The 26,487-nt window shown below is 33.3% G+C and overlaps 1 protein-coding gene across 1 annotated transcript; it reads right to left on the bottom strand.

Annotated features, from left to right (window-relative positions):
- Positions 1-11,333: 11,333 nt before the first annotated feature.
- Positions 11,334-12,140, bottom strand: LOC124369675. The gene has a single exon (XM_046827727.1). It carries the CDS (start codon positions 12,138-12,140, stop codon positions 11,334-11,336), a length of 807 nt encoding a protein of 268 aa, XP_046683683.1.
- Between the last annotated feature and the right edge of the window lie 14,347 nt (positions 12,141-26,487).

The following is a 26,487-nucleotide window of genomic DNA, read 5'->3' as shown; positions in this document are numbered from 1 at the left end:
AAAAATACTATATACAGGGTGATTCAAAAAGAATACCACAACTTTAAAAATTTTTATTTATTGGAAGAAACATAATAGAACCTTCTGTTATTCATGATTACAAAGAGTATTAAAAAGAATTTTTTTTTCATCCAAAAACAAGTTTAGAAATGTTCAATATGACCCTCTCCAGACACTCTAGCAATATCAACCCGATACTCAAACTCATTCCACACTCTCAGTAGCATATCAAGCGTAACAGTTTGGATAGCTGTTGTTATTTCTTGTTTCAAATCATATACGGATATTGTGCCGGTTCACTTTCCTGTTAGTGTGGAAAGTAGCTTCATCACTAAACACAATTTTTGAAACAAAAGAGTTCATATGTTTCCATTTGAACAAGGATAAACTTACAGAAATCGATTACTTTAATCTTATCAGCTGCAGAAAGGGTTTGAACCAATTTCAGTCGAAAAGGTTTCATTACTAACTTTTTTCGTAGGACTCTCCATACAGTTGTTTGTGGAAGTTGCAGATCTCTACTAGCTCTTCGAGTCGATTGACCTGGGCTGTGAACATATGCTTGCTGTACGCGTTCTACATTTTCATCACTTTTGCACGGCCATCTAGAAATTTTCCCTTTGCACAAACACCCATTCTCTATAAACTGTTTACACCAACGTTTGATACACCACCTATCAGGAGGTTGAGCACCATACTTCGTTCAAAATGCTCGCTGAAAAACTGTCGTCGATTCACTTCTGCCGTACTCGATAACACAAAAAGCTTTCTGTTTAGCAGTCGCAATTTTAGCATCAACTGACGCTGACGCCTTGTCAACAGCACCTCAAGTTAACAAATGAGCAACTAAATGAAACTTCAGAGCTTCTTTAATTCACCGACTGATATTACTTAGCTAGCTCTCCTTTTATTATCTGCAGAGTTATAAATTTCTAAAGTTGTGGTATTCTTTTTGAATCACCCTGTATTATACTATATAATAATATAAGACAGTAATTATCTAGTTGAGAATTATACTAATTATATCATAATATAGACATTAATTGTCTAGTTGAGAATTATACTAATTAATTTAACTTAAAAAAATCATTAAAAGTCTATTTTGTTAATAGAAAAAACTCATCAATATTATAGAAAGGGTTTTTTAACAGCCATTAATAAAGTTTATTTTTATAAATTTTAAGAGGGTATTTTTCAATCAGATGTTTCAATTTGTTATGCACTTTTAAGCCAATTACAACATGACTATTGAAAGATTTGCTCAGTCGACAATATTCAATTAAAATTTTATTTCTGTTTCTTGTGTTATAATTATGTGTTTGCGTATGGTTTATTAAGTTTTTATTATTTAAAATGTAAACAGATAAGTCAAATAAATATAAATTAACTATTGTAAGAATTCGTTGCTTCTAGTAATTTAGACAAGACTGGGATGACCGAGATTGGGCGGTAGCTACTTGGATCATTATAGGGACCTTTATTAAAGACTGGACAAATTATGGACACTTTCAGTTGCTCTGGAAAAATACCCTGACTCATACACATATTAAAGCAAAGTGTTAGTGGCTCAACAAAAGTATAAATCAATCTCTTTAACAGATCATTAGATATATTGTAGATGTCATTACTATCTGAACTGTTTAGTCTTTTAGCTGCAATAATTGTGTCAGACGGTTTGATTAATTTAAATGATAAAAATGATGAATTAATATAATTACCTTTTAATGAATTTAAACTACGGTAATTCTAAGCAATATATGGGTCAACCTCGATTTTTCTCATATTACTATATAATGTTCCAATAGTCAATTAGAAAAGGAAATGACTAGAATTTCTTGCCGGAAAGCAGTTATAGGCAGCAGGCAACCGCCAGACGGTCATATATTGCTTAGAGTTACCTATTAGTGATCAGGGGCACTGACGTGATCTGGGCTTAAAATTTGGAACTACTCGAGTTAATTTTTTTTCTAAAAGAGCAAGCAGCGCGAAGCGCTGCGCAGCGGGCAGGCATCGTGCTGATCCTTTTTTTTATTAAAAATTTCTAATAAATTGTTATTACATATTACAATGTAATATAATGTAGGTAATGTATGTAAAACAATTTTAAACACATAATTACATGCTGGAAAGCAAAGTAAACCAATATAATCCGCCCAATACAAAATCTCCGTAAAAATCTGGTAAAGGAATCTGTGTCATTCCTTTTGGCCTGAATCAATTCAGTATATACGAAGATCACGCACGATGCTTGCCCGCTGCGCAGCGCTTCGCGCTGCTTGCTCTTTTAGAAAAAAAATTAACTCGAGTAGTTCCAAATTTGAAGCCCAGATCACGTCAGTGCCCCTGATCACTAATACGTAATCCTCGCGGTTGCCTGCTCCCTATAACTGCTTTCCAGCAAGAAATTCTAGTCATTTCCTTTTCTAATTGACCATTGGAACATTATATTGTAATATGAGTTGCCTGCTCCCTATAACTGCTTTCCGGCAAGAAATTCTAGTCATTTCCTTTTCTAATTGACTATTGGAACATTATATTGTAATATGAGAAAAATCGAGGTTGACCCATATATTGCTTAGAATTACCTAAACTACTATTAATAACTGTACCAGTGTTCTCTTTAATATTTTTTATTGAGCCAATAAAAAAAATACTAAAGTCTTCTGAAGTAATATCAGTTTGAAGCCTATGGGGTGTCCTTTTACTCTTGATTTTAATAATTTTCCCATGCAGCTTTATTTTTATTGCTGCTGGTTTTAATAAAATGGTGTTGTGATTAAGTTTGGCGTTTTTAATAGATAATTTATACTCTTTTTTTGGTGGTTAAAAAGTTGAAGAAGTTCATTCAAAAGCTCCCTAGAACTCCTGATTAAAGAGTCAAAATATAACAACTTTTCTTTCATATTCCTTAATTCACTAGTGTACCATTTATATTTAAAATTGCTTTTAGCTATAAGTGATTTTTTCTTAACAACTGAGTAATAATTTATATTATTTAAAAGAATTTGAAAAAAGGACTGAAAAGATTGTTCAGCGTCAGTGAACTTAATTTCATTAATTAAGTGTTCCCAGCCATAAGCATTCAAACTAGATATTAAGTTACATATTTCTTGTTTAGGCAAAACAATTTGTAAGTACATGTCTTTTCCAATAAAACCATTTTTACCATTTGGTGGAGTAAGAGCTTGAGTATCTAGCACATTAAAATCAGCCATTACACCATCGTGATCAGAAAAGAGAAAACGAAAAATGTTACAAGAGTTAACCCTATTCTGCTAACAATTGACAAAAATGTTGTCAAGGCAATTTGCAACCCGTGTAGGAGATTGGTTCAGACAATATAAATTGTACTCCCGTAATAAATTAAAAAACTATTTAACAGATGGTTTGTTCTTTGTAATATCAAATGTAATGTTTATATCGCCTCTAATAACTAACGTATAGCTGGCCCACTGAGTTAAATATTATAAAAGATTTTCAAGTTTATGGAGAAAAATATTACCATCAGTTGAATGGTACAATGAAACAATAATTAATTTGAATTTATCTAATAATATAGTGGTTACTTCAAAATGAAGTTCTATACAAAATTCTGTAACATCAAGAGGCCTTACATGAAAATTATTGTGGACAAATATTAATGTTCCTCCTCTAATCCGGTTTGCTCTACAGAAAGCAGATGCACAGTAAAAACCATTTGGAAAAGAAGATGCTACCACTGACTTTTTAAGAAAATGCTCTGATAAGCAAATGACATATAGGTTCAATTCATTTTGTATGAAAGTTTCTAGAACAGTGGTTTTGCCATTAAGACCTTGAATGTTCAAAAATAGCAATATTATATTTATATTATTTTGTGAACGTGACTAGTTAAAACAATTTATAAAATGACGAAAGTGAAAATTACCTAGTCTTTAGTTAATTAAATTTCTATTGTTAGTTTCCTTTCCTCCTCCAAAAAATGACTCGAAACTGATACACCCACAGAGTGCTCCAGAGACCACTGATCACTATCACTTGTGACATTCACCAAAGAAACTCGATCACTTGAAATGCTCTCATTTTGCTCAAGGCACTTCACTTGTGAAGATGAAGGAGTGTTGACCTCAGGTACTGGGCTCTCGTCTGTGACGCCAGAAGTTGTTATGAGGGGTGTTTGTTCTGGCTCCTTGATACCGATGGCATTCTCTAACCCCCACATTTCTTAACTTCCTGGTAGGATGTTCATCATAGGTAACGATGCTGACAGAGGCTCCTGTGACTTGAATAAATTGTAGTACCCTTGCAGCAAAATGTTCAATTGGGATTCCATCTCTGACACATCCCATATGGGAGCAAATAAGATACTTTAGATCCTTTTTTATAAAATCTTCAGTAAAGTGCTTAAAAGCCAGGTCATAATCATTTAAGTCTGGTTTATTAAAAAAATATGGTTTTGTAATCAGGCCATAAACCGAGGCTCCAGATTTTAGTTTCTGGTATGTAAGGTGTTTGGTAAGACAGTCTTCAATCCTTGGTTTTCCGAATTGATCTTTAAACACTACTGGCACCCCTGCACTCATACTCCTGTTGCTTGTCAAATCTGCTGAGATGCAATAAGCCAACTTCTCATTATACCTGTGTTCTTGAATAATATTCTTGAAATTAGTCTGTACAACTGAGATCGGCAAACTAACTCTAGTGACAGAGCTGGTCCAAATACCTCCTTTACTTTCTGAGCTTGAATTTGGTGGATGACTGAAGACTTTTCTCAGTCTATTTCATGTTTTTCCATTAACACTATTCACAAAGTCATCTATCATAAAACCAAGTTTTTCTTTCCTTTATAGTTTAAATGTAGACCATGTCGTGTGAAGTGATAACGTTGGAAATAATCCAAATCAATGAGGTGAACGTTGTCCATTCTTAAAACAATTTCTCTTATGTGACTATTAGTCAGGACTAGATCATAGTGTATTGCAGGTTCTCAGTCTATTTCATGTTTTTCCATTAACACTATTCACAAAGTCATCTATCATAAAACCAAGTTTTTCTTTCCTTTATAGTTTAAATGTAGACCATGTCGTGTGAAGTGATAACGTTGGAAATAATCCAAATCAATGAGGTGAACGTTGTCCATTCTTAAAACAATTGCTCTTATGTGACTATTAGTCAGGACTAGATCATAGTGTATTGCAGGTTCTCAGTCTATTTCATGTTTTTCCATTAACACTATTCACAAAGTCATCTATCATAAAACCAAGTTTTTCTTTCCTTTATAGTTTAAATGTAGACCATGTCGTGTGAAGTGATAACGTTGGAAATAATCCAAATCAATGAGGTGAACGTTGTCCATTCTTAAAACAATTTCTCTTATGTGACTATTAGTCAGGACTAGATCATAGTGTATTGCAGGTTCTCAGTCTATTTCATGTTTTTCCATTAACACTATTCACAAAGTCATCTATCATAAAACCAAGTTTTTCTTTCCTTTATAGTTTAAATGTAGACCATGTCGTGTGAAGTGATAACGTTGGAAATAATCCAAATCAATGAGGTGAACGTTGTCCATTCTTAAAACAATTTCTCTTATGTGACTATTAGTCAGGACTAGATCATAGTGTATTGCAGGTTCTCAGTCTATTTCATGTTTTTCCATTAACACTATTCACAAAGTCATCTATCATAAAACCAAGTTTTTCTTTCCTTTATAGTTTAAATGTAGACCATGTCGTGTGAAGTGATAACGTTGGAAATAATCCAAATCAATGAGGTGAACGTTGTCCATTCTTAAAACAATTTCTCTTATGTGACTATTAGTCAGGACTAGATCATAGTGTATTGCAGGTTCTCAGTCTATTTCATGTTTTTCCATTAACACTATTCACAAAGTCATCTATCATAAAACCAAGTTTTTCTTTCCTTTATAGTTTAAATGTAGACCATGTCGTGTGAAGTGATAACGTTGGAAATAATCCAAATCAATGAGGTGAACGTTGTCCATTCTTAAAACAATTTCTCTTATGTGACTATTAGTCAGGACTAGATCATAGTGTATTGCAGGTTCTCAGTCTATTTCATGTTTTTCCATTAACACTATTCACAAAGTCATCTATCATAAAACCAAGTTTTTCTTTCCTTTATAGTTTAAATGTAGACCATGTCGTGTGAAGTGATAACGTTGGAAATAATCCAAATCAATGAGGTGAACGTTGTCCATTCTTAAAACAATTTCTCTTATGTGACTATTAGTCAGGGCTAGATCATAGTGTATTGCAGGTTCTCAGTCTATTTCATGTTTTTCCATTAACACTATTCACAAAGTCATCTATCATAAAACCAAGTTTTTCTTTCCTTTATAGTTTAAATGTAGACCATGTCGTGTGAAGTGATAACGTTGGAAATAATCCAAATCAATGAGGTGAACGTTGTCCATTCTTAAAACAATTTCTCTTATGTGACTATTAGTCAGGACTAGATCATAGTGTATTGCAGGTTCTCAGTCTATTTCATGTTTTTCCATTAACACTATTCACAAAGTCATCTATCATAAAACCAAGTTTTTCTTTCCTTTATAGTTTAAATGTAGACCATGTCGTGTGAAGTGATAACGTTGGAAATAATCCAAATCAATGAGGTGAACGTTGTCCATTCTTAAAACAATTTCTCTTATGTGACTATTAGTCAGGACTAGATCATAGTGTATTGCAGGTTCTCAGTCTATTTCATGTTTTTCCATTAACACTATTCACAAAGTCATCTATCATAAAACCAAGTTTTTCTTTCCTTTATAGTTTAAATGTAGACCATGTCGTGTGAAGTGATAACGTTGGAAATAATCCAAATCAATGAGGTGAACGTTGTCCATTCTTAAAACAATTTCTCTTATGTGACTATTAGTCAGGACTAGATCATAGTGTATTGCAGGTTCTCAGTCTATTTCATGTTTTTCCATTAACACTATTCACAAAGTCATCTATCATAAAACCAAGTTTTTCTTTCCTTTATAGTTTAAATGTAGACCATGTCGTGTGAAGTGATAACGTTGGAAATAATCCAAATCAATGAGGTGAACGTTGTCCATTCTTAAAACAATTTCTCTTATGTGACTATTAGTCAGGACTAGATCATAGTGTATTGCAGGTTCTCAGTCTATTTCATGTTTTTCCATTAACACTATTCACAAAGTCATCTATCATAAAACCAAGTTTTTCTTTCCTTTATAGTTTAAATGTAGACCATGTCGTGTGAAGTGATAACGTTGGAAATAATCCAAATCAATGAGGTGAACGTTGTCCATTCTTAAAACAATTGCTCTTATGTGACTATTAGTCAGGGCTAGATCATAGTGTATTGAGTTGTCATGGTGTACATATTGTCTAGGGGGGATTGTTGTTACACCTTATCCTTATCCTCTGTAACTACCTTATCGTTTCCTTACTCAGATCATGATGGGATACTTGTTAATGCATGTCAAAAAGACGGATTTGTTGACTCAAGGGGTACCTCTCAACATATAAATAGTATTCAAAGCATGGTACTACCTAAAAAGAATATTAAACCTCTCTCTTTACTTCTGGAGTCTTATGATTGGCCGTCCTTGTTAAGTGAATATACTAAGCAAAGTTCTGCAACACTATTTACTAAAATTTTTGATGTTATACTGAATAGTATTAATCATTACAAAGTTGTTAAAAGGGTGAATAGAAAAAGAACAGAGCATAAAAACAAATACAAACAGGATTGGTATACAACTGAATTAGCTATCATGAAGGAAAGGCTACTGTTCTTGGACAGATTAAGAAAATGTAACAGGGATAATATACATCTAAATATGGGGTTTTATGAGTTGAAGTGTAAATACAGGTGTTCTATAAATGAGGCAAAACATGCTAAAAATGTTGAGTACATTCAAAATAGTAAAAATAAATGTAAAGCTGCCTGGGATGTAATTAAATATAATACAGCAAACAGCAAACAAAATATTTGTAATATTGAGCCTGATGTGTTTAATGATTTTTTTCTCGAATCTGTAAAAGAAATTAAAAATAAGGTTGTTAATTCCAGTTTTACATTTGTTGAACTTATGGAATCAATCTCTAATGATAGCTTAGTACATTTTAAATGGAAAATTGTTACTTCAAATGATGTTTTGGATGCTGTCAGGGGAATGAGCAATTCTGATAGTCAAGACATATATAGTATGTCTAACAATTTGTTAAAAAGTATTATTGGTAGTGTGGCTGAACCTCTGGCAGTGTCTATTAATCATCTGCTTCATGACGGTATTTTCCCTGAGCAACTCAAGATTTCACGAGTATGTCCAATTTTTAAAAGGGGTCCTAAGGACCAACCTCAAAGCTACCGCCCAATTTCTGTAATTCCTGTATTGGGTAAGCTAATTGAATCATTGGTTTGTAAGCAAATTACTACTTTCTGGGAAAGTAATAACCTTCTGGAACCTTCACAATTTGGGTTTAGAAAGGATAAATCAACTTTTAATGCTCTAGATCAATTAGTTAGACAAATTCACTCAGCTTTCGAGAGCAAGGGCTTTGCTCGGGCTACTTTTTGTGACTTGAGCAGGGCCTTTGATTGTGTTGATAGTAAAATTCTTATATCTAAACTAAAACATTACGGATTTTCTGGGCCTAATCTAAATTTTTTTGAATCATATATTAACAATCGCAAGCAACTGGTCTTTAATAATGGTAAGTGGTCTAAAGAAGCCCTCGTGGAGTGGGGAGTTCCACAGGGCTCCGTCCTAGGTCCCCCACTCTTTTTAATCTATATAAATGATTTACCATTATCTCTTAACTCGAAAACCATATTATATGCAGATGATACTACACTTTTTAATGTCAGTCAAAGTGTACATGATCTGGAGCTGTTGGCAAATGATACATTAAAAAATGCATCAAACTGGTTTCATGCTAATGGGTTTTTGCTAAATAAAGACAAAACAACAAAAATGTTGTTTACTCTTAGGCATATTGCTGGGTCATTGGACGAAAGCTATTCAGACTCAGTTAAATTCTTGGGTATCAACCTTGATAGAAATTTGACATGGGCAACACATATTGATTATCTAAATAAAAGACTCTCACGAGTCATTTATCTTCTGAGTAGACTGAATGATATTGTACCACTAAATTCTATAAGAGCCGCATACTTTGCCTTTTTCCAATCTGTTTTTAGATATGGATTAGTCCTATATGGTAATTGCACCAGAATTTCCGAAATACTAGTATTACAAAAAAAGGCAATTAGGGCTCTAAAAAAGTGTGATACCAGAGAGCATTGCAAACCCCATTTCATAAATTTTCGTTTTCAGACGGTTCTAAATTTGTATATATATGACTCGGTGGTTTACATCCATAAAAATCCAAATTTGTTAAATTTTAAACATAAAATTCATGACCACAACACGCGTAATCGAAACAATGCTGAAATTGGACATTTTCGATTAAGCAAAACCCTCACCAGTCATGTTGTAGTATCTTTGAAAATTTATAACTTTCTGGAGAAAAAATATTGCTCATATCCCTTTGATATCTTTAAGAATAAGTTATATTCCTGGTTGTTGGAGAATCCGTTTTACAGTCTAGATGAATTCTTCAACACCAAAAGTATTGATTTTTAATGTGTTTGTTACTGTTACTGACAATTTGTACTGTCATTTTTGTGATTTTTTATTTATTTTATTTAATTTACTTGTAAGACTTTATTGACTATTGTATTGACTTGGTTAACAATAAGCAATATACTATGACTTTGTCAATGATGTAATACATTTTCATGACAAATAAAATTATTATTATTATTATTATTATTATTATTACACACACTGGCTTAGACCTACTCAGAGTTTGTAATTCAGTTTCCATTTTTTCATAAATAACTTGAGGAGATCCTTTTAAAATATCATTTGTCCTATTATTATAGGATGTTGTAGAGATTTAGCTGCTTGGTTGTAGACCTGTTGAACATCGGCTCCAGATTTAACTACTCCATCCACATAAATCTTTCCCTTACTGCATGAACCAATAATCTCCGGTAGTCCTTTAACTTGACTGTCAGCGTACAATTCTACTTTTATTTTGACGATTGAAAGTTCATAGTTGCTGTCATGGCGATACTCATGAACATGATTTGTCCTCTTTTTACTTGTTGTGTTAGTTTTGTATACATAATTTTTATTAGACATCTCTAGTAAATCGTTTTTTTCAGTAAGTACGTGGAAGCTATTTGATGTTGAGATGGCAGTTTCCCTTTCAGCAAGTATTTTTTGTTTGGGTTTAAATTTATAACGCTTTGACCGTTTTTATCAAACTGTCATGGGTTTTTTGGTTGCGTTTCTTTCACCTGAAATGCAGTCATATTGCTGTCACTTTCAGAGATCAATGTCACAGGCTTTGTGTTTGCACTTACCACAATATTGCCTACTTGAGCTCGAGGTCCAGTAGAGGTAGATACAAAGTGCTTAAACATCATGTCAGATACAGTCTGACAATTCAGCAGTAAATGTGGATAGTTGTGCCAGAGTAGTGCCAGTTGGGAGCGTTTTGTTAAGATGTCAGAGTGACGAATTGTGCATACTAATCTGCTGTCTGTGTTACCCAGTGGGTCCAAAGAACCACAACCTATCAGTTGTATAAGAATGTCTGTGAAAATTGTTGAGTAAATTCCACAGTCAACAGTATTAGGCTGTTGAGGGACTTTAAAAATTTGAAAAGGAATATCACCTTCCACACCCAACTGCTCATGAACTTTCTCAGCCCCCTTCTGTGCATGTTCCCCGTTGTATGTGCCACATGAATCGAAGTATAGAAATTTTTGCAGGTTTCTTACAAACAACATAAGGCTCCAATGGGATCCTTCTATTTTGTATGAGTATTGTGTGTTCTCTGGATAATTGTCTTGTACATTTTGCTTCAAGTCATGAATCGGAAAGATAACATAGTTTTTGTTAAATAATTGTAAAGGCTCAAGTAAATGGTCATAGTCTTGAAGGCATTTGATAGCATGGGTTACTACCGTATTCATAAGTAAGATTGTTTTATCCGACTTTGTGATTAAGGATGTTAGCGTATCATAATACAGCTGGATATTATCATCAGTTACCCACATGTTTTCTAATAAAGAGAGACTAATAGAACTTTTGGTATTGGTGCTCTTTGTACTTTGAGGTTTTTTACTTTGTCCACATCAATATAGTAATATAGAGTCAAAGTCAAAATCTCTTTATTTACAAAATTTCATAGAGAAATGTATTGGCGTCAATAATACAATGTTAAAGTTTCAAATTTACAAAATAAATAAGTTGAATTGAGCAGTCTTGATGTCTAAGATGGTCATGTGTCTTGTAGATATTCTTCCAGCGTGTAGAATGGCCTGGTCACCAGCCATCTATTCAGTGCCATCTTCAGTTTCTTGCCCTTCTGAGCCTTTATCTCGGTTGGCAGCAGGTTGTAGAGCTTGCGTCCCATGTACGATGGCTTCCTCCCGTACAGTGATAGATGGTGTGCTGGCAGGATGTAGTTGTCAGCATGTCGAGTGTTGTACTGGTGTACATCTGTTCCCCGAGGGAGTTCATTCATGTCGGCAAACATAATCACTTCCTGGATGTAGAGGGCCACAATTGTCAAGATGCGAAGATCCTTGAAACCTTCACGACAGCTTTCCTTGGGTCCTAGGCCTTTAAGAGTTCTTATTACTTTCTTCTGTATCAGGAGAAGTCTCTGTAGGTTAGTGACTGTGGTGCCTCCCCATATAGCAATGCTGTACCTCAGATGTGATTCAAAAAGGGCATAATAAGTTGTCTTTGCAGTGATTAAATCACTAATGTGGTAAATTCTTTTGATAACAAAGAGGCTGGTGTTTAGTTTCCTGCAAAGGTTGTCAACATGCTGAGTCCATGAAAGAGTTTCGTCAATTGTTACGCCAAGAAATGTTGCCTTGGGTTGCATGTCAACTTCTGGTAGGGCTGCAATTTCATCTCGTCTTCTACCGAATGCTAGTTGTTTGGTCTTGGTCATATTGACTACTAGGTCGTTTGAGTGGCAGTACTGGTATGCCATATTTAGTGCAGTATATGAGTCAATTGCTAGCTCTTCTGCAGAGCTCCCAGTGAGCAGAAGAGTAGTATCGTCGGCGTACATTAAAGTAGAACAGTAGTATTAGTCTCTGCTCTGATTCAGTATGTGGAGTTTTATTTAATGGATTTTGAAGGGGTAATGAGGTTGTTTTATTAATTCCTGATACATTCTTTTTTTTTGTTTATTTGAGGGGGGTTTTTGATGAAGTAGAGGTGAGGATGATTGACACATTTGTGTTTTCTCAAATTTTTCTATCTGAGAAAGAGCCAGTTAGTAACTTTAGTTTTTTTTTGGCTAAAGAATCAAGAGTATATTTCAATTAACTTTTTTTTTCTTTTTTTTTTTTCTTTTTTAAGGAGAGGCCAATCTCCTTTTAAGCCTTATTCTGTCCGCCCTCATGGGCCACTGGCCTGTGCGAGGATCTTATCAAACAGAATAAGGGGGAGAGTCGATACAGTACAAGGCTAATGGTACTGATAAAAAGTGCAATGGTCACAGACAGAATTTGAACCTGCGCTATCTCTAACTCAGACCCAAAGTCCAACGACTTAGACCGCTCGGCCATCGGCACTCCCCCGATTAACAATATCAGTTTTATTAACAAAAGCAGTTTCATTTGTTGAAAAAAAAAGGTAATTTCATACTTTGTTACATTTTTGTAAGTTTCATCATCAATGCCAGTTACTTTTGCAGGCCAACGGGAAAGCCCTTTCACTTTGGCAAATATTAAGTCATTGATTTTAATATCAGTTTTAGACATATTTCTCATTGGAGAAGCCATTGCAGAAATTAAATTTCACAGTTAAAATCAACCACTATACTTTACCCAGCTTAATTTGTGTTAAGTTACAAAGAATAAAATATAAACTAAATATATAGACAGGATATTATATACAAATTACAAATTTATAAAATATATGTACAAGCAAAGTTACATGTATGTACTCCAATATTTTTTTTATCATTTCAAGTAAAAATTTAAATAAATTTTTTTATAATTACTCACCACATATTTGTAAATAATAACTGAATTTGAGTGAGTTAACGGAGATGTATATGAACTTTTTCACATTTTTATAAACTTTCACATTTATTTTGGTTTACACATTTACGTATAAATATTGTTTATGTTTGTCTAAAACGAATAAAATACAGTTCACTAAGCTACCACGTATTCATTTGGAATATTCCCACTGCCATAAAAGGGCATTCCTAGTATGAGCGGTAACTAGTTACCAGCTGGCAAGGAAGACTGTCCCCAGGAGCTAGCGGTAACCACAGTTACCGCATTCCCAATATGGTAGAAAGTGATAATTTTTGTGACTGATTAGTAATATTCATATATTTCATCCAAAAGTACGTAAAAATATATTTTAAAAATTTCAGCATCCACGGGAACTCTATATAGGGATATTTAGCAGCAAACATGTTAAAATGTGCTAAGCATTGTTTTCCTGGTTAAAGCCATTAAAATGATATAAGGGTGTTTCCACACTTTTTCCTAATAAAACAAAACATTTCTTTATTAAGGATTAAAGAATTTATTAACATGCTATATAAACATAAAATTCCAATTACATATAAGTAAGTTGTTATACAAGGTGTAACAAAAAAGTTGGGCTGGCAATTCTATGTGTGATTCTAAGTTAAAAGTGAAGAATAACTTTTAAAAAATTTCCAATTCGTTTAGAAGCTTTACACCATTTTGTTTTTTTTATTAAAATAATGTTATCTTTATTTTTATCTTTATGATTCTTACAAAACTTTGTAAACGGATCCATGTCAGAAGGTATTAAATAAGACAAAAATATTTTCAAAATAGTGACCATTTAATGTTTGTTTTATAAAATATCTAATAAACCAATGATTTTATGAAAACTTTACATGACACAACAAAGTTTTTAAATAATCTTTTGTTTCCAAACTCATATCATTTATAAAAATCGGTTAAGAAATAAAAATTTATGGAAGAATTCGTATTACACAAGCAAACTAAATGGCCCATAATTTAACAGTATTTGAACAGTGGTTACTGTAATTAAAATGCAACAGTTAAACTGACTACTGAACTTTTAACATCTAATAAATGTAAACATAATCAAATTAACACGTTTATAAGATCAGTTTGTAATTGGTTGTGTTATGGAAAACAGGTATTCATATCAAGAGATGACAGATATGCACCCAATGTATGGCCTTGCAAACTGCAACCTTATTGTTTTTATGAACAAAGGTTTTCAAATAGAAAATTACCAAATGAAAAAACATTTGTAAGACTTCATGATCGTCTTAGAGAGAATGGATCATTTGCACCTTTGATGCATGACTGTGGTAGGGCGTTGCAAGGTTTGTTTGGGAGGGATCTCTTTTGGAGCGACCTCTACATCCAAATCAGCATGCCTACACTCCAGGAAGGTCTTGCGACCTGGCCCTGCATCAATTGGTATACAGGATTGAGAAGACGCTGGCAGCAAAAGAGGTAGCCACAGGTGTCTTTTTGGTCATCGAGGGAGCCTTTGACAATATGGGCACTCAGGCGATTATCAAAGCAGTCTCTAGACGTGGTATTGATGGTCAAATATGTGACTGGATAAAGGCCTTGTTCACAGACAGGGTGGTTGTTACAACCCTCATGGGAGCAAGTGTCAGTGCAAGGACTATGAGGGGCTGTCCGCAGGGTGGCTCCCTTCTCCTCTCCTATGGAACCTAGTTGTGGACAACCTGCTAATGTCTTTGAACAGTAGTGGTGTCTTTGCACGCAGATGATATTGTGATTCTTGTGAGTGGCAAGTTCAACACAACAGTCATAGAACTGACCAATGCTGCTCTAATCATGGTGGGAAATTGGTGCGATGAGGTGGGCCTCACTGTCAACCCCACCAAGGCTGCTGTGGTTGTCTTTACCAAGAGGCGACAGATGGAGGGCATTGGTCCATTTCTATTCAGAGGCTCTTCCACTGAGCTGAGGTCCGAGGTCAAGTACCTAGGCGTGATCCTAGATACGGTTCTAAACTGGGGACCTCATCTAGAAAGGGTGATCGCCAGGGGGAAATGGTCTCTAATGCAATGCAGACGTGTGATAGGTGGGTCCTGGGGACTAAAGCCGAGGCTCTTGTACTGTCTTTATGTTTCTGAAGTCAGACCTGCACTAATGTATGGGGCTGTTGTCTGGTGGCCAAAAACAGGTTGCATTCGGACATGAGAATGAGCAGAATGGTACTACAGTTGCCTTCCTCCAGAGTGGCGTCCGACCTTCTCTTACTAAATAGATCAATGTTTTCTCGGGTTATAGGTCTGATTATGGGACACGGTCACCTGAGGAAGCATCTTCACAGTTGGCATCTTTCAGCACCAGAGGAATCGCGTCAGAAGTAGGACATGTGCCCACATGTCTATTTGGCGGATTTTGAAAAACTAACAACTGCATCCTTACCACATTCAAAGAGTCCAACCACTTCTTCCGATATAATACCTTCTGACATGGACCGTTTTACCAAGTAATAATCATAAAGATAAAATTGTACTAATAAAAAAAAGTGGTGTGTAGCATCTAAATGAAATGGAAATTTGAAAAAAGTTATTCTTCATTTTTAGCTTAGAATCACACATAGAATCTGACAATGTATAGCCAGCCCAACCTTTTTGTTATGCCCTGCAAACATTTGACTGAAATGTATCTTACAATATCGTTAATAATATTTATAAGTAAACATGTACAGCCATGGAACGGAGAAAAATCAATTTTAAAGTTAAAATGTACATTTTGAATTTGTCAACTATAATACGGATCACATAAATTACAGTTAACTTTAAGTATAAATTGAATATAAATTACCACAATAAGTGAAACAAATAAACTCAAATAACCTGCTTGAAAACATTTTATAACCCAGCTGTTAATAGTAAATAGTGTATTTTTTCCTGGCTACATTCATGTACCAGAGCATCCTTTAAAAGATAAGATGGCAACTTATCATGCCCAGACGTACACTTACTTTTTTTTGTTTGATTGGTAATTGCACGTCCATGTAGTCAGGAGTCAATTATGAGGTTGACCTTGACTTGGTGGTGCAGCAGCGACAAAAGTTGGTTTAAAATAATTTGAAAATATATTAGCAATATCAATCATTGTATCCATTACCATTATAATTTCATATAAAAATCTGTTTTTGTAGTCTTTAGATGATAACAGAATATTCTGTTCGAATGTACCACAAAAAATACCACTCTGTATCTCTAAGATAATGATAATTGTATGCTAACTCATTTATCTCTAAATTTCTTTTCTTAAAGTTTAAAATGTATTATAATCTTTTACTGGTTCATTTAAATAATTTGTGAGCCTTAAGTTTAATCTTTTTATAATTTCTTTATTAACCCACAGACGGTATTTCGTTTTATGTTTTTTATCTAGGACAAAATATTGTTCTGCATACTTTATTATAAAACAACTAAAACATGCAGTTTACATTAGCCTGTAATAATAAACAATCCCGATTAAAATGGTGTACCCATGGTAAATATTTAAAAAGTATGCTTAAAAAAATTAAAAGTATTATGAACTAAGTGTTTTGAAATATTTTTGTGTGTGTTATTAATGAAAATATTTTCAATGCATATTGAGAGATGAAATGTTATTTCAGGAAATAGTGGATCATCCAATTTACTTACTCTAATTCCATCTCTTCCAGTTAGTTATAACAAGAACTAAAAATCTGCCCTGAAAGTTAGGAATATTATTAAACTTTTAAAAGTTATTAAGGTGTAAAAATTTATAAAAATTATTGGTACTATGGTATTACTACCATGGGGCCACTATTTTTTAAAGATTTTCTTAAACCTAAAACTCTACATCTTTAGAAAGAACATACTTTATTTGACTTGAAAATTGCATGTAATTCGGACGATCGGTTCTTGTTTTCTGCTTCTCAAAAGGAAATGATGTCGGCGAGAAGGAGGCCATTCTGTCCCCTTGCTGTTAGTGGCATTTTTACTGTGGCTTAAGGAACAAGAGAAAAATGAACTCCTAACATGCCACAATACATTTTTTCCCCAATTTACAGTCCAAAAACATAATGCAATCAATCAATCAATCAATAATATCTTTATTCAAGACATACATAAAATGTACATGAATGCGTCATTCTTAATAAATAAATTTAAGGTGGTGTTATATTAGTTGTACATACATACAATCCTTTTAATGTCAATTATTTTAAAAATCTTAACATAGTTAAAAATAGGTTTAATATTATTTAAATTAATTTTATTACCAAATTATAATTAATTCCACTAGACTTCAGAAATCAAAATCAAAATACATGGCTCTGGGCGTAAAACTCTTCAAAGTTATAACATGACAAATCAATTAAAAACTGTTTTAATTTATTTCTGAATCTAACACTATTGTTTTCATTCCTGATGCTACCTGGCAGGTTCCCCATAAACTTGATTCCCATATAAGTTGGGCTTTGCTTAAATTTTTCTTTATTATGTTGTTTTATTACAAAGTTATTTTTGTTCCTAGTATTATAATCATGAACATGTAGTTGTCGTGGTAATTTAGTCTCATTATTTTTTACATATAATACTGTTCTATATATATAGAGGCTGTATACAGTCATAAACTCGAGCTCTTTAAAATGTAACTTACATGACTCATCTTTTTTGAGTTTTAGAATCACCCTAATTGCCTCCTTTTGTAGACGTAAAATTTTATTCAGGTTTACAGCACTTGTTCCCCCATACACTTCAATCCCGTATGCGATATGTGAATGAACCATGGCATAGTACACTGATTTCAAGGTTTGTTTATTACAAAAAGGTGCTAGCCTTCTTAGTGCAAAAATTCCTGAACCTAATTTGTTACATATTTTTTGTACATGAATGTTCCAATTAAGTGTACTATCTAAATGTAGCCCTAAAAATTTAGTTTCTTTATCCAGGTTTTTCATATTAATTTTGTTTGATTCAACATTTTTGCAAGTAAACTGTATAAAAGTAGTTTTATTATCATTGAGTAAAAGATTTCTGTTATTTAAATAACTTTTTAACAATGAAACTGATTCGTTACATTTCTTTTTAGTTGTACCTAATTCCATATCGGCAATGCACAAGCTTATATCATCCGCATACAAACAAATTTTACTATTATCAATTATATCATACAGATAATTAGGTAAACCCCCCAAGTAGCACAAAAACAGGAAAGGGCCTAATATTGACCCCTGTGGGACAGAGTAGGTCACATTTTTTGTATGAGACCTAACATCATGCTGATTATTTTTATTTAAATACTTAACATTAACAAACTGTTGACGGCCTTCCAAGTACGACTTAATCCAGCTAAGTTCTTTACCAATGATACCATAGCTTTTTAATTTTTCTAGTAATATTTTATGATCAACACTGTCAAATGCTTTGGTCAAATCTAGGAAGGCGCCAACAATGTTGTATCCCTCATCTAAGTTCTCTAAAATGTGTTCAATATAATTTCTTAATGCTGTTAATGTGGATCTATTTTTCCTGTATCCATGTTGATCAATGTCAAGTAGTTTATTGTTTTCAAAATAGTCAACTAATTGAATCAGCACACACTTTTCAAATATTTTAGATAATGACGGTTGAATAGCCAATGGTCTGTAGTTAAGAGGATCAGTACAATCCCCTTTTTTATGTACTGGTATTACTTTTGAAACCTTTAATTGAGAAGGATACATTCCAGTTATGAGTGTTGCATTAATTACATGTAAAAGAGGTTTAATTAGTGGTAATTTCGCTTCATTAACAATTTTCATGGGTATGTCATCATACCCTGCTGACCACTTAGGTTTTATTGAATCAATTATCGTATGTAGAGTCTTATCATCAATTGTATTACAAATAAATCTGGATTCCGTTACTTGCTGTATCGAATCCTCTGTTTGAACATCATTTTTACTTAGATTAGGGATAACATGAGTATCAACCATTTCAACAAAATTGTTATTAAAAATATTTGCAACTTTGTATGGATCCTCTATAAGAATATCATCCTTTTTAAGTACAATGTTATTAGGTGACTGCTTTTCTTTTTTATTTTTTGTTTCACTATTAATGATATTCCAAATTGTTTTGTTAACATTAGTGGACTTTTTTATTTTTAAATCAAAATGTTTTTTCTTTTTACATAAAATTGTTTTTTTGAGATATTTCTTATGTGCTTTCATATTTTTTTTTAGATTTATATTACTCTTATCTTTCCTATACTGCTGATGTATGTCAATAAGCTTATCATGCTCATTAACAATTTCATCATCCACCCACTTTTTATTTTGGTTTCCTTTTGTAATTTTAGTCAGAGGGAAATGCAAATCAAAATAATATTTGAGCAAGTTGTAAAAATAAAGAAACTTATCTTCAACAGAACTTTGGTAAAGTTCGGTCCAGTCTTGTTTCTCCAAGTCGTCTTTAAACAAGTCAATTTTATCTTTTCCATACTTCCTGCCCATTACTGTATTTTTTGTATTATGACCTCTTTTATTATTTATGTTTACTATTTTAAAAAGTTGTGCATCATGGTCCGATAGAGCTGTTATCAAACATTCCACTTCAAAAGAATTTTCGTCTAGGTTTGTGATGAAATTATCAATAGCAGATTCACATGTTTCTGTTATTCTAGTAGGTATTTTTATAGTATATTTAAACCCATGCATATTGATAAGACTAACAAAGTCTGTTTTCTTTCTGCCCTCCCTCAAAACATCCACATTAATATCCCCACCTATTAAAACATTTTTGTTTATTTTACAAATTTCTGCCAAAAATGTGTTTAATTTTTCAAGAAAAATGTCTATTTTCTCAGAGGGTGTTCTATAAAGTCCAGCTACAATAAATTTTGTCTGGTCTATCTTAATTTCTATAGCACATGACTCAAAAACTTTATCTTGATTTAAAGTGTTTATAGCATTAAAAGAAATTTTTTTCACACTACTTAATTTCTCTGATACTAGTATTAAAACCCCTCCCCCCTGACAAGAATTTCTTACATACCAGTTTATGCAAGAATAGCCAGGTATTTTAATTTTATCTATTATATTTTCGTTTAGTTTGTGTTCTGTTAGAACTACTACATCAGGATTTATGTCCTGTAATGTAATAATTAATGCGTCAATTCTAGATTCCAAATGTTGGATGTTTTGATGGAAGACAATTAAGTCATTTGTTAACATATTCCCTGTATTATTATTATTTTTAGATGTATGACTAGTGCCTAATTTTCTATGTCTGTTAGAATTGATGCAGTTATTATTTATGTTAATGGTGGGAACACCGTTAGATCTAAAAAACTTGAGCTCTTATTCTCTATGTCCACAGTCTTAATTAAGCTTGACATTAAGTTATTCTTAGGTTGGCTTGTCCTGCTAGTAGAAAAAGATTCCAGTTGCTTAGGGCTAATACTAGAGTTTTCTGAACCTAAAACATCACTTATCACTTCACTATCCCCCATACTAACTTTTTCACCCCCCTCCACACAACACACCACCGGTGACGACATCAATGCAACCTTAGGAACCTCGGAGAAAGTGATGGATTTTCTTTGCTGTGACCAAAGAGAGTAAATTTTGTGACGAAGATATACTTAAAAAATACAATAAAAAAATAAAATAAAAGAATATATAATACTTACAAAAAATGCAAAACTTGATATACAATTATTTTGAAAAGTTACATGAACTTAATAAGGATTCCTCCTTATACTGGAAGTAGATAGAGTTTTCCCCTAGCCCGTAGCTTATAAGTCCTGAACTGTGTCACCATAATTGAATTTAAAAAGCCAGAAGTAGACACCTTTTGACTGATATAGGCTTCCAAGTTCTACTTATATATATTACCTTCATCGGAACAACATGGCAAACTCTTCTATGGCACTGGAAATATCTCATACCGGAAGTCGATGCCTATTGAATGGAGTACGTTTCCGAGAGCTATATTTTTTAATATATATACCTTTTTTCATTATCAAAACATTAAAACAAACTCAGCTATAGCGATGTTAGTGAATTAATATGCCTCGAGTTGACAACTTTGTGACCGAAGTAAGCTTCACAGTCTTACATATATATATTTTATTTTGTTCATCGAGACTACAATACAAACTCAACTATAGCGATGTTAGTGAATTAATATGCCTCGAGTTGACAACTTTGTGACCGAAGTAAGCTTCACAGTCTTACATACATATATTTTATTTTGTTCATCGAGACTACAATACAAACTCAACTATAGCGATGTTAGTGAATTAATATGCCTCGAGTTGACAACTTTGTGACCGAAGTAAGCTTCACAGTCTTACATACATATATTTTATTTTGTTCATCGAGACTACAATACAAACTCAACTATAGCGATGTTAGTGAATTAATATGCCTCGAGTTGACAACTTTGTGACCGAAGTAAGCTTCACAGTCTTACATACATATATTTTATTTTGTTCATCGAGACTACAATACAAACTCAACTATAGCGATGTTAGTGAATTAATATGCCTCGAGTTGACAACTTTGTGACCGAAGTAAGCTTCACAGTCTTACATACATATATTTTTATTTTGTTCATCGAGACTACAATACAAACTCAACTATAGCGATGTTAGTGAATTAATATGCCTCGAGTTGACAACTTTGTGACCGAAGTAAGCTTCACAGTCTTACATATATATATTTTATTTTGTTCATCGAGACTACAATACAAACTCAACTATGGCATCAGAAATTTCTTAGACCGGAGGTATATGACGGGCTAGAAGCAAACCAAAGTAGATTTCAGAGACCTACGATTTATATTTTCTCAATTGGGGCAACATGGCAAACTCTTCTATGGCACTGGAAATATCTCAGACCGGAAGTCGATGCCTATTGAATGGAGTACGTTTCCGAGAGCTATATTTTTTAATATATATACCTTTTTTCATTATCAAAACATTAAAACAAACTCAGCTATAGCGATGTTAGTGAATTAATATGCCTCGAGTTGACAACTTTGTGACCGAAGTAAGCTTCACAGTCTTACATACATATATTTTATTTTGTTCATCGAGACTACAATACAAACTCAACTATAGCGATGTTAGTGAATTAATATGCCTCGAGTTGACAACTTTGTGACCGAAGTAAGCTTCACAGTCTTACATATATATATTTTATTTTGTTCATCGAGACTACAATACAAACTCAACTATGGCATCAGAAATTTCTTAGACCGGAGGTATATGACGGGCTAGAAGCAAACCAAAGTAGATTTCAGAGACTTACGATTTATATTTTCTCAATTGGGGCAACAAGGCAAACTCAACTATGGCATCGGAAATACTGCTCAATTAATTTGAACTAGAAATACTCCTACACGTGCAAAACATGATATAACAGGTTTAAGTCTGATTCTCTTACCATAAAACTGAATTATTAGTACCTGATATATCCTTACTTACGTTTAGAACATTTCATGGTATTCCATCATATTACATGGTAAGTGCTTTTACTAAGTAGTATAAGAACTTTGATTTTGACAACTGTGTGTGAAGACACTGGAAACAGCTAGTTAGATATTATATTTAGTTTAGTAATAAGTTTTAATCTTAAAATCCCATTGCATTTTGGTAATAAATATTAATTGAGACCATATTACATATTAATTAATGCTAAAATAATTTAAATAATGTTCTGTGTAGATTATCTTATAAGTTGAATAGCCAATTCCGTAGCATTTGAAATTATTCTTTCGGCTCACTTTCTTAAAATATTTTAAAAGAAGATTTTACAATTTCTTATCTTTTTTTGTTTTAATTTTGCACTGTTGTAAAAAACTTCCCAAACTAATTCAGCATCCTACAAAATATATTTGAAAACAATGTCTCACTGGATTATGAGCTCCAACTAATTGCTTAACTGTCACACTGACTTAAGGATGATTAGTTTATGGTTGTTTAAAGTAATTCCTAGGGAAACACAATATTTTTTATGATCTTGTAATTGGATACTACAGGGTGGCATATATGTTTCTCCATAAATTGGGGTATTTTGTTTCGATAGGTTGGTAACAAAGTTAGTTTGGCAGCGACACAGAGTAAGTTCATTGTTGTCTGTTCCAGTGGCTAGTGTAAAGTGAAGCTCTTTGCATCTGTTATTTGTTTGTGGGTGTTTTAAAAATGTTTACAACCCAACAACGAGTCTACATCCTTCAGTTGTGGTGGAAGCATAATAAAAATACTGCTATAGCCTAATTGAAGATTTTAGTGGTAAATACCCAGGTGTCGCGATACCCACTCGACAGTATATGAGGAAGTCAAATAAGAAATTTGAAAACACAAGAAGCATTTTAAATGCCCCGAAGTGTAAACGTCCATGATTAATTTGCAACGAGAGAGTGAACTTGGGTCAATATCAAACTTGTCAGGTCTTAAAAATCTATCCATGTCAATTAGAATTAGAACAAAATAGGGAACATATTATTTAACACTTACATTATATGAGATGATTTAATTGTAATGGAAAATAAAATCCAGTTAGTAAAGTAACAGAATAAAGAGTTTCAATCATCTAAAAACAAACAATATAAAATTTACGCAATTGAACAATACAGAACAATAAAATAAGTTTTGACAAAACACGTGATGTAAACATATCCAAATGAATGGGGAGTCATCCGAATGAAAGAAGTTTCTTGAGATGATCTCTGCCATCCCTTCCTCCTAGGGTCCCTTCCTTCACTCTGTTAGCTGGCTCTGGTCTGGATCGCTTGTGCACTAGCTTGTCTTTCCTGCCAGTTGGCCTTGTAAACGTGTTTTACTCTTCTGTGAAATAAAAACTTCAAGCATTATACAATTCAGAATTAAAACTACATACATGATAAAAAAATAATCACACTAACAATTACAGATTTATTTACATCAGTACTTTGCAACAATGATTTTTGGCTGCAAATATATTGATTATGTGAAATAAAATTGTTATATTTTTTATGTTTAATTGATACAGTAGTTAAATGTGTTAATCTGTTTCATAGTGCTTCTTAAACAGTTTTAAACTAATTTCAGCTTGGCCTCCAACAAAGTGACAGAGACTGGAAAAGTAAGGAATATTTGAAGTTATGTTGTGATGTTTGGGTAACCTTTGTCTAAGTGTTGCTCATAAACAATCATTTAAAAAGTCAGTTCAGGTGCAACATCTCTTAAATTGTTATTCATTTCATATAATGACATAGAAAACCTTATATTTCTTTTACGAGTTCCTTTTTTAATCTTCTAGATAACTGTTAGCCAATGCCATTGCTCTAATTTTTAAGACCTTTAAACCGATTTTGTTTATTTGAGATCAGTGGTGTAGCCTAACAGTATGCCGTGCGGGGCGCAGAAGGTGGATTTTCCTTTGGCTGGAGAAACATTAAAGGAGCAAACCACAAGTAAGTATCACGAGTCATTTTGTTGATAGCATTATGACAGTTTGCTCCTATAGTGAGTGATAGATAGCTTGCGACAGAGGCACATTTTGTTGATAGCATTATGACAGTTTGCTCCTACAGTGAGTGATAGATAGCTTGCGACAGAGGCACATTTTGTTGATAGCATTATGACAGTTTGCTCCTACAGTGAGTGATAGATAGCTTGCGACAGAGGCACATTTTGTTGATAGCATTATGACAGTTTGCTCCTACAGTGAGTGATAGATAGCTTGCGGCAGAGGCACATTTTGTTGATAGCATTATGACAGTTTGCTCCTACAGTGAGTGATAGATAGCTTGCGGCAGAGGCACATTTTGTTGATAGCATTATGACAGTTTGCTCCTACAGTGAGTGATAGATAGCTTGCGACAGAGGCACATTTTGTTGATAGCATTATGACAGTTTGCTCCTACAGTGAGTGATAGATAGCTTGCGACAGAGGCACATTTTGTTGATAGCATTATGACAGTTTGCTCCTACAGTGAGTGATAGATAGCTTGCGACAGAGGCACATTTTTGTTGATAGCATTATGACAGTTTGCTTCTACAGTGAGTGATAGATAGCTTGCGACAGAGGCACATTTTGTTGATAGCATTATGACAGTTTGCTCCTACAGTGAGTGATAGATAGCTTGCGACAGAGGCACATTTTGTTGATAGCATTATGACAGTTTGCTCCTACAGTGAGTGATAGATAGCTTGCGACAGAGGCACATTTTGTTGATAGCATTATGACAGTTTGCTCCTACAGTGAGTGATAGATAGCTTGCGGCAGAGGCACATTTTGTTGATAGCATTATGACAGTTTGCTCCTACAGTGAGTGATAGATAGCTTGTGACAGAGGCACATTTTGTTGATAGCATTATGACAGTTTGCTCCTACAGTGAGTGATAGATAGCTTGTGACAGAGGCACATTTTGAATTCGAGGTCAAAAAATAACCATTTGCCTGTTACCTTCAGCATAATTGAACAAGAAGAATTTAATATTTCAGAGTGCTTACCACATGTAGCGTTTTTAAAACTACATTGATTTTTTAAAATTAAAACTTAAATTAAATGAAAATTTTGGGATCAAAATATTGGGATTTAATTTTAGATTAGATTGTGAAAAGTCAGGGTAAAAACGAACATGTAATCCTTTGGCAAGTTAGTACTGGTAGTTATTGTTAGGAAGGCAGGTTGACTGCCTTGAATTGATTAGAAATTGTCTTGTTGCGACTATTGTTCTCCTTGTTTGATACAGCTGGACCAATGAGAGAACACCGCGGATGTCCTGCAAAGTTGATTGGAAAGGGAAGTATTTAAGCGCCCGCTTATAATTTTCGCCCTTCTTTTGGTCATTTTCGTGAGTTAAGTTGCGCCGTGTTTCTGAATTTTTGTCTGCGAGGGATTTTGAGGTAAGCACCAAATTTATTGTACGTTTATTGAAATAGTCTTCCAGATCTGATATTAAATGAATTTTGTTGTCTTTTTTATAGGAACAAATTAAATTCATAGAAACTACAGAGCAATCTGCATAATTAATTCTCGATGAACAATAGAGCATAATAAAATCATACAAGTTGCATTTGGTTCATACTTGCAAGAAAAGTGTATTAATATTGAACTTTGTTAATAACTTTAACTGAGATTTGGAAAGGTAGTAATTTATTAATATTTAATTGGAACTGTTTTATTGTGAATTATTAATTGGAAATTAATTGAACACTAATAATTGTTTGAGAGAGTTGTAATCTGAATTGCAGAGACTTCAAAGTTAAGGTTCAACTAGTGTAAAGATAAGTTTAAATTTTTATTTTTTGAATTGTGAGTGTACTTAGAAGTGAACATTTTAATTTTAGTTATTTCCAAGTGGTATTTGATTTTTATTTTAAAACTTTATTATTTTATTTTAGAAGAGAGCTCTGATTTTTAGTTTGATATATTTGAT

The sequence above is a fragment of the Homalodisca vitripennis genome, chromosome X, assembly GCF_021130785.1.
Source record: "Homalodisca vitripennis isolate AUS2020 chromosome X, UT_GWSS_2.1, whole genome shotgun sequence".
NCBI classification, from domain to species: Eukaryota; Metazoa; Arthropoda; class Insecta; order Hemiptera; family Cicadellidae; genus Homalodisca; species Homalodisca vitripennis.
The sequence above is the reverse complement of the archived record's forward strand: the minus strand, read 5'-3'. Positions and strand labels throughout refer to the sequence as shown.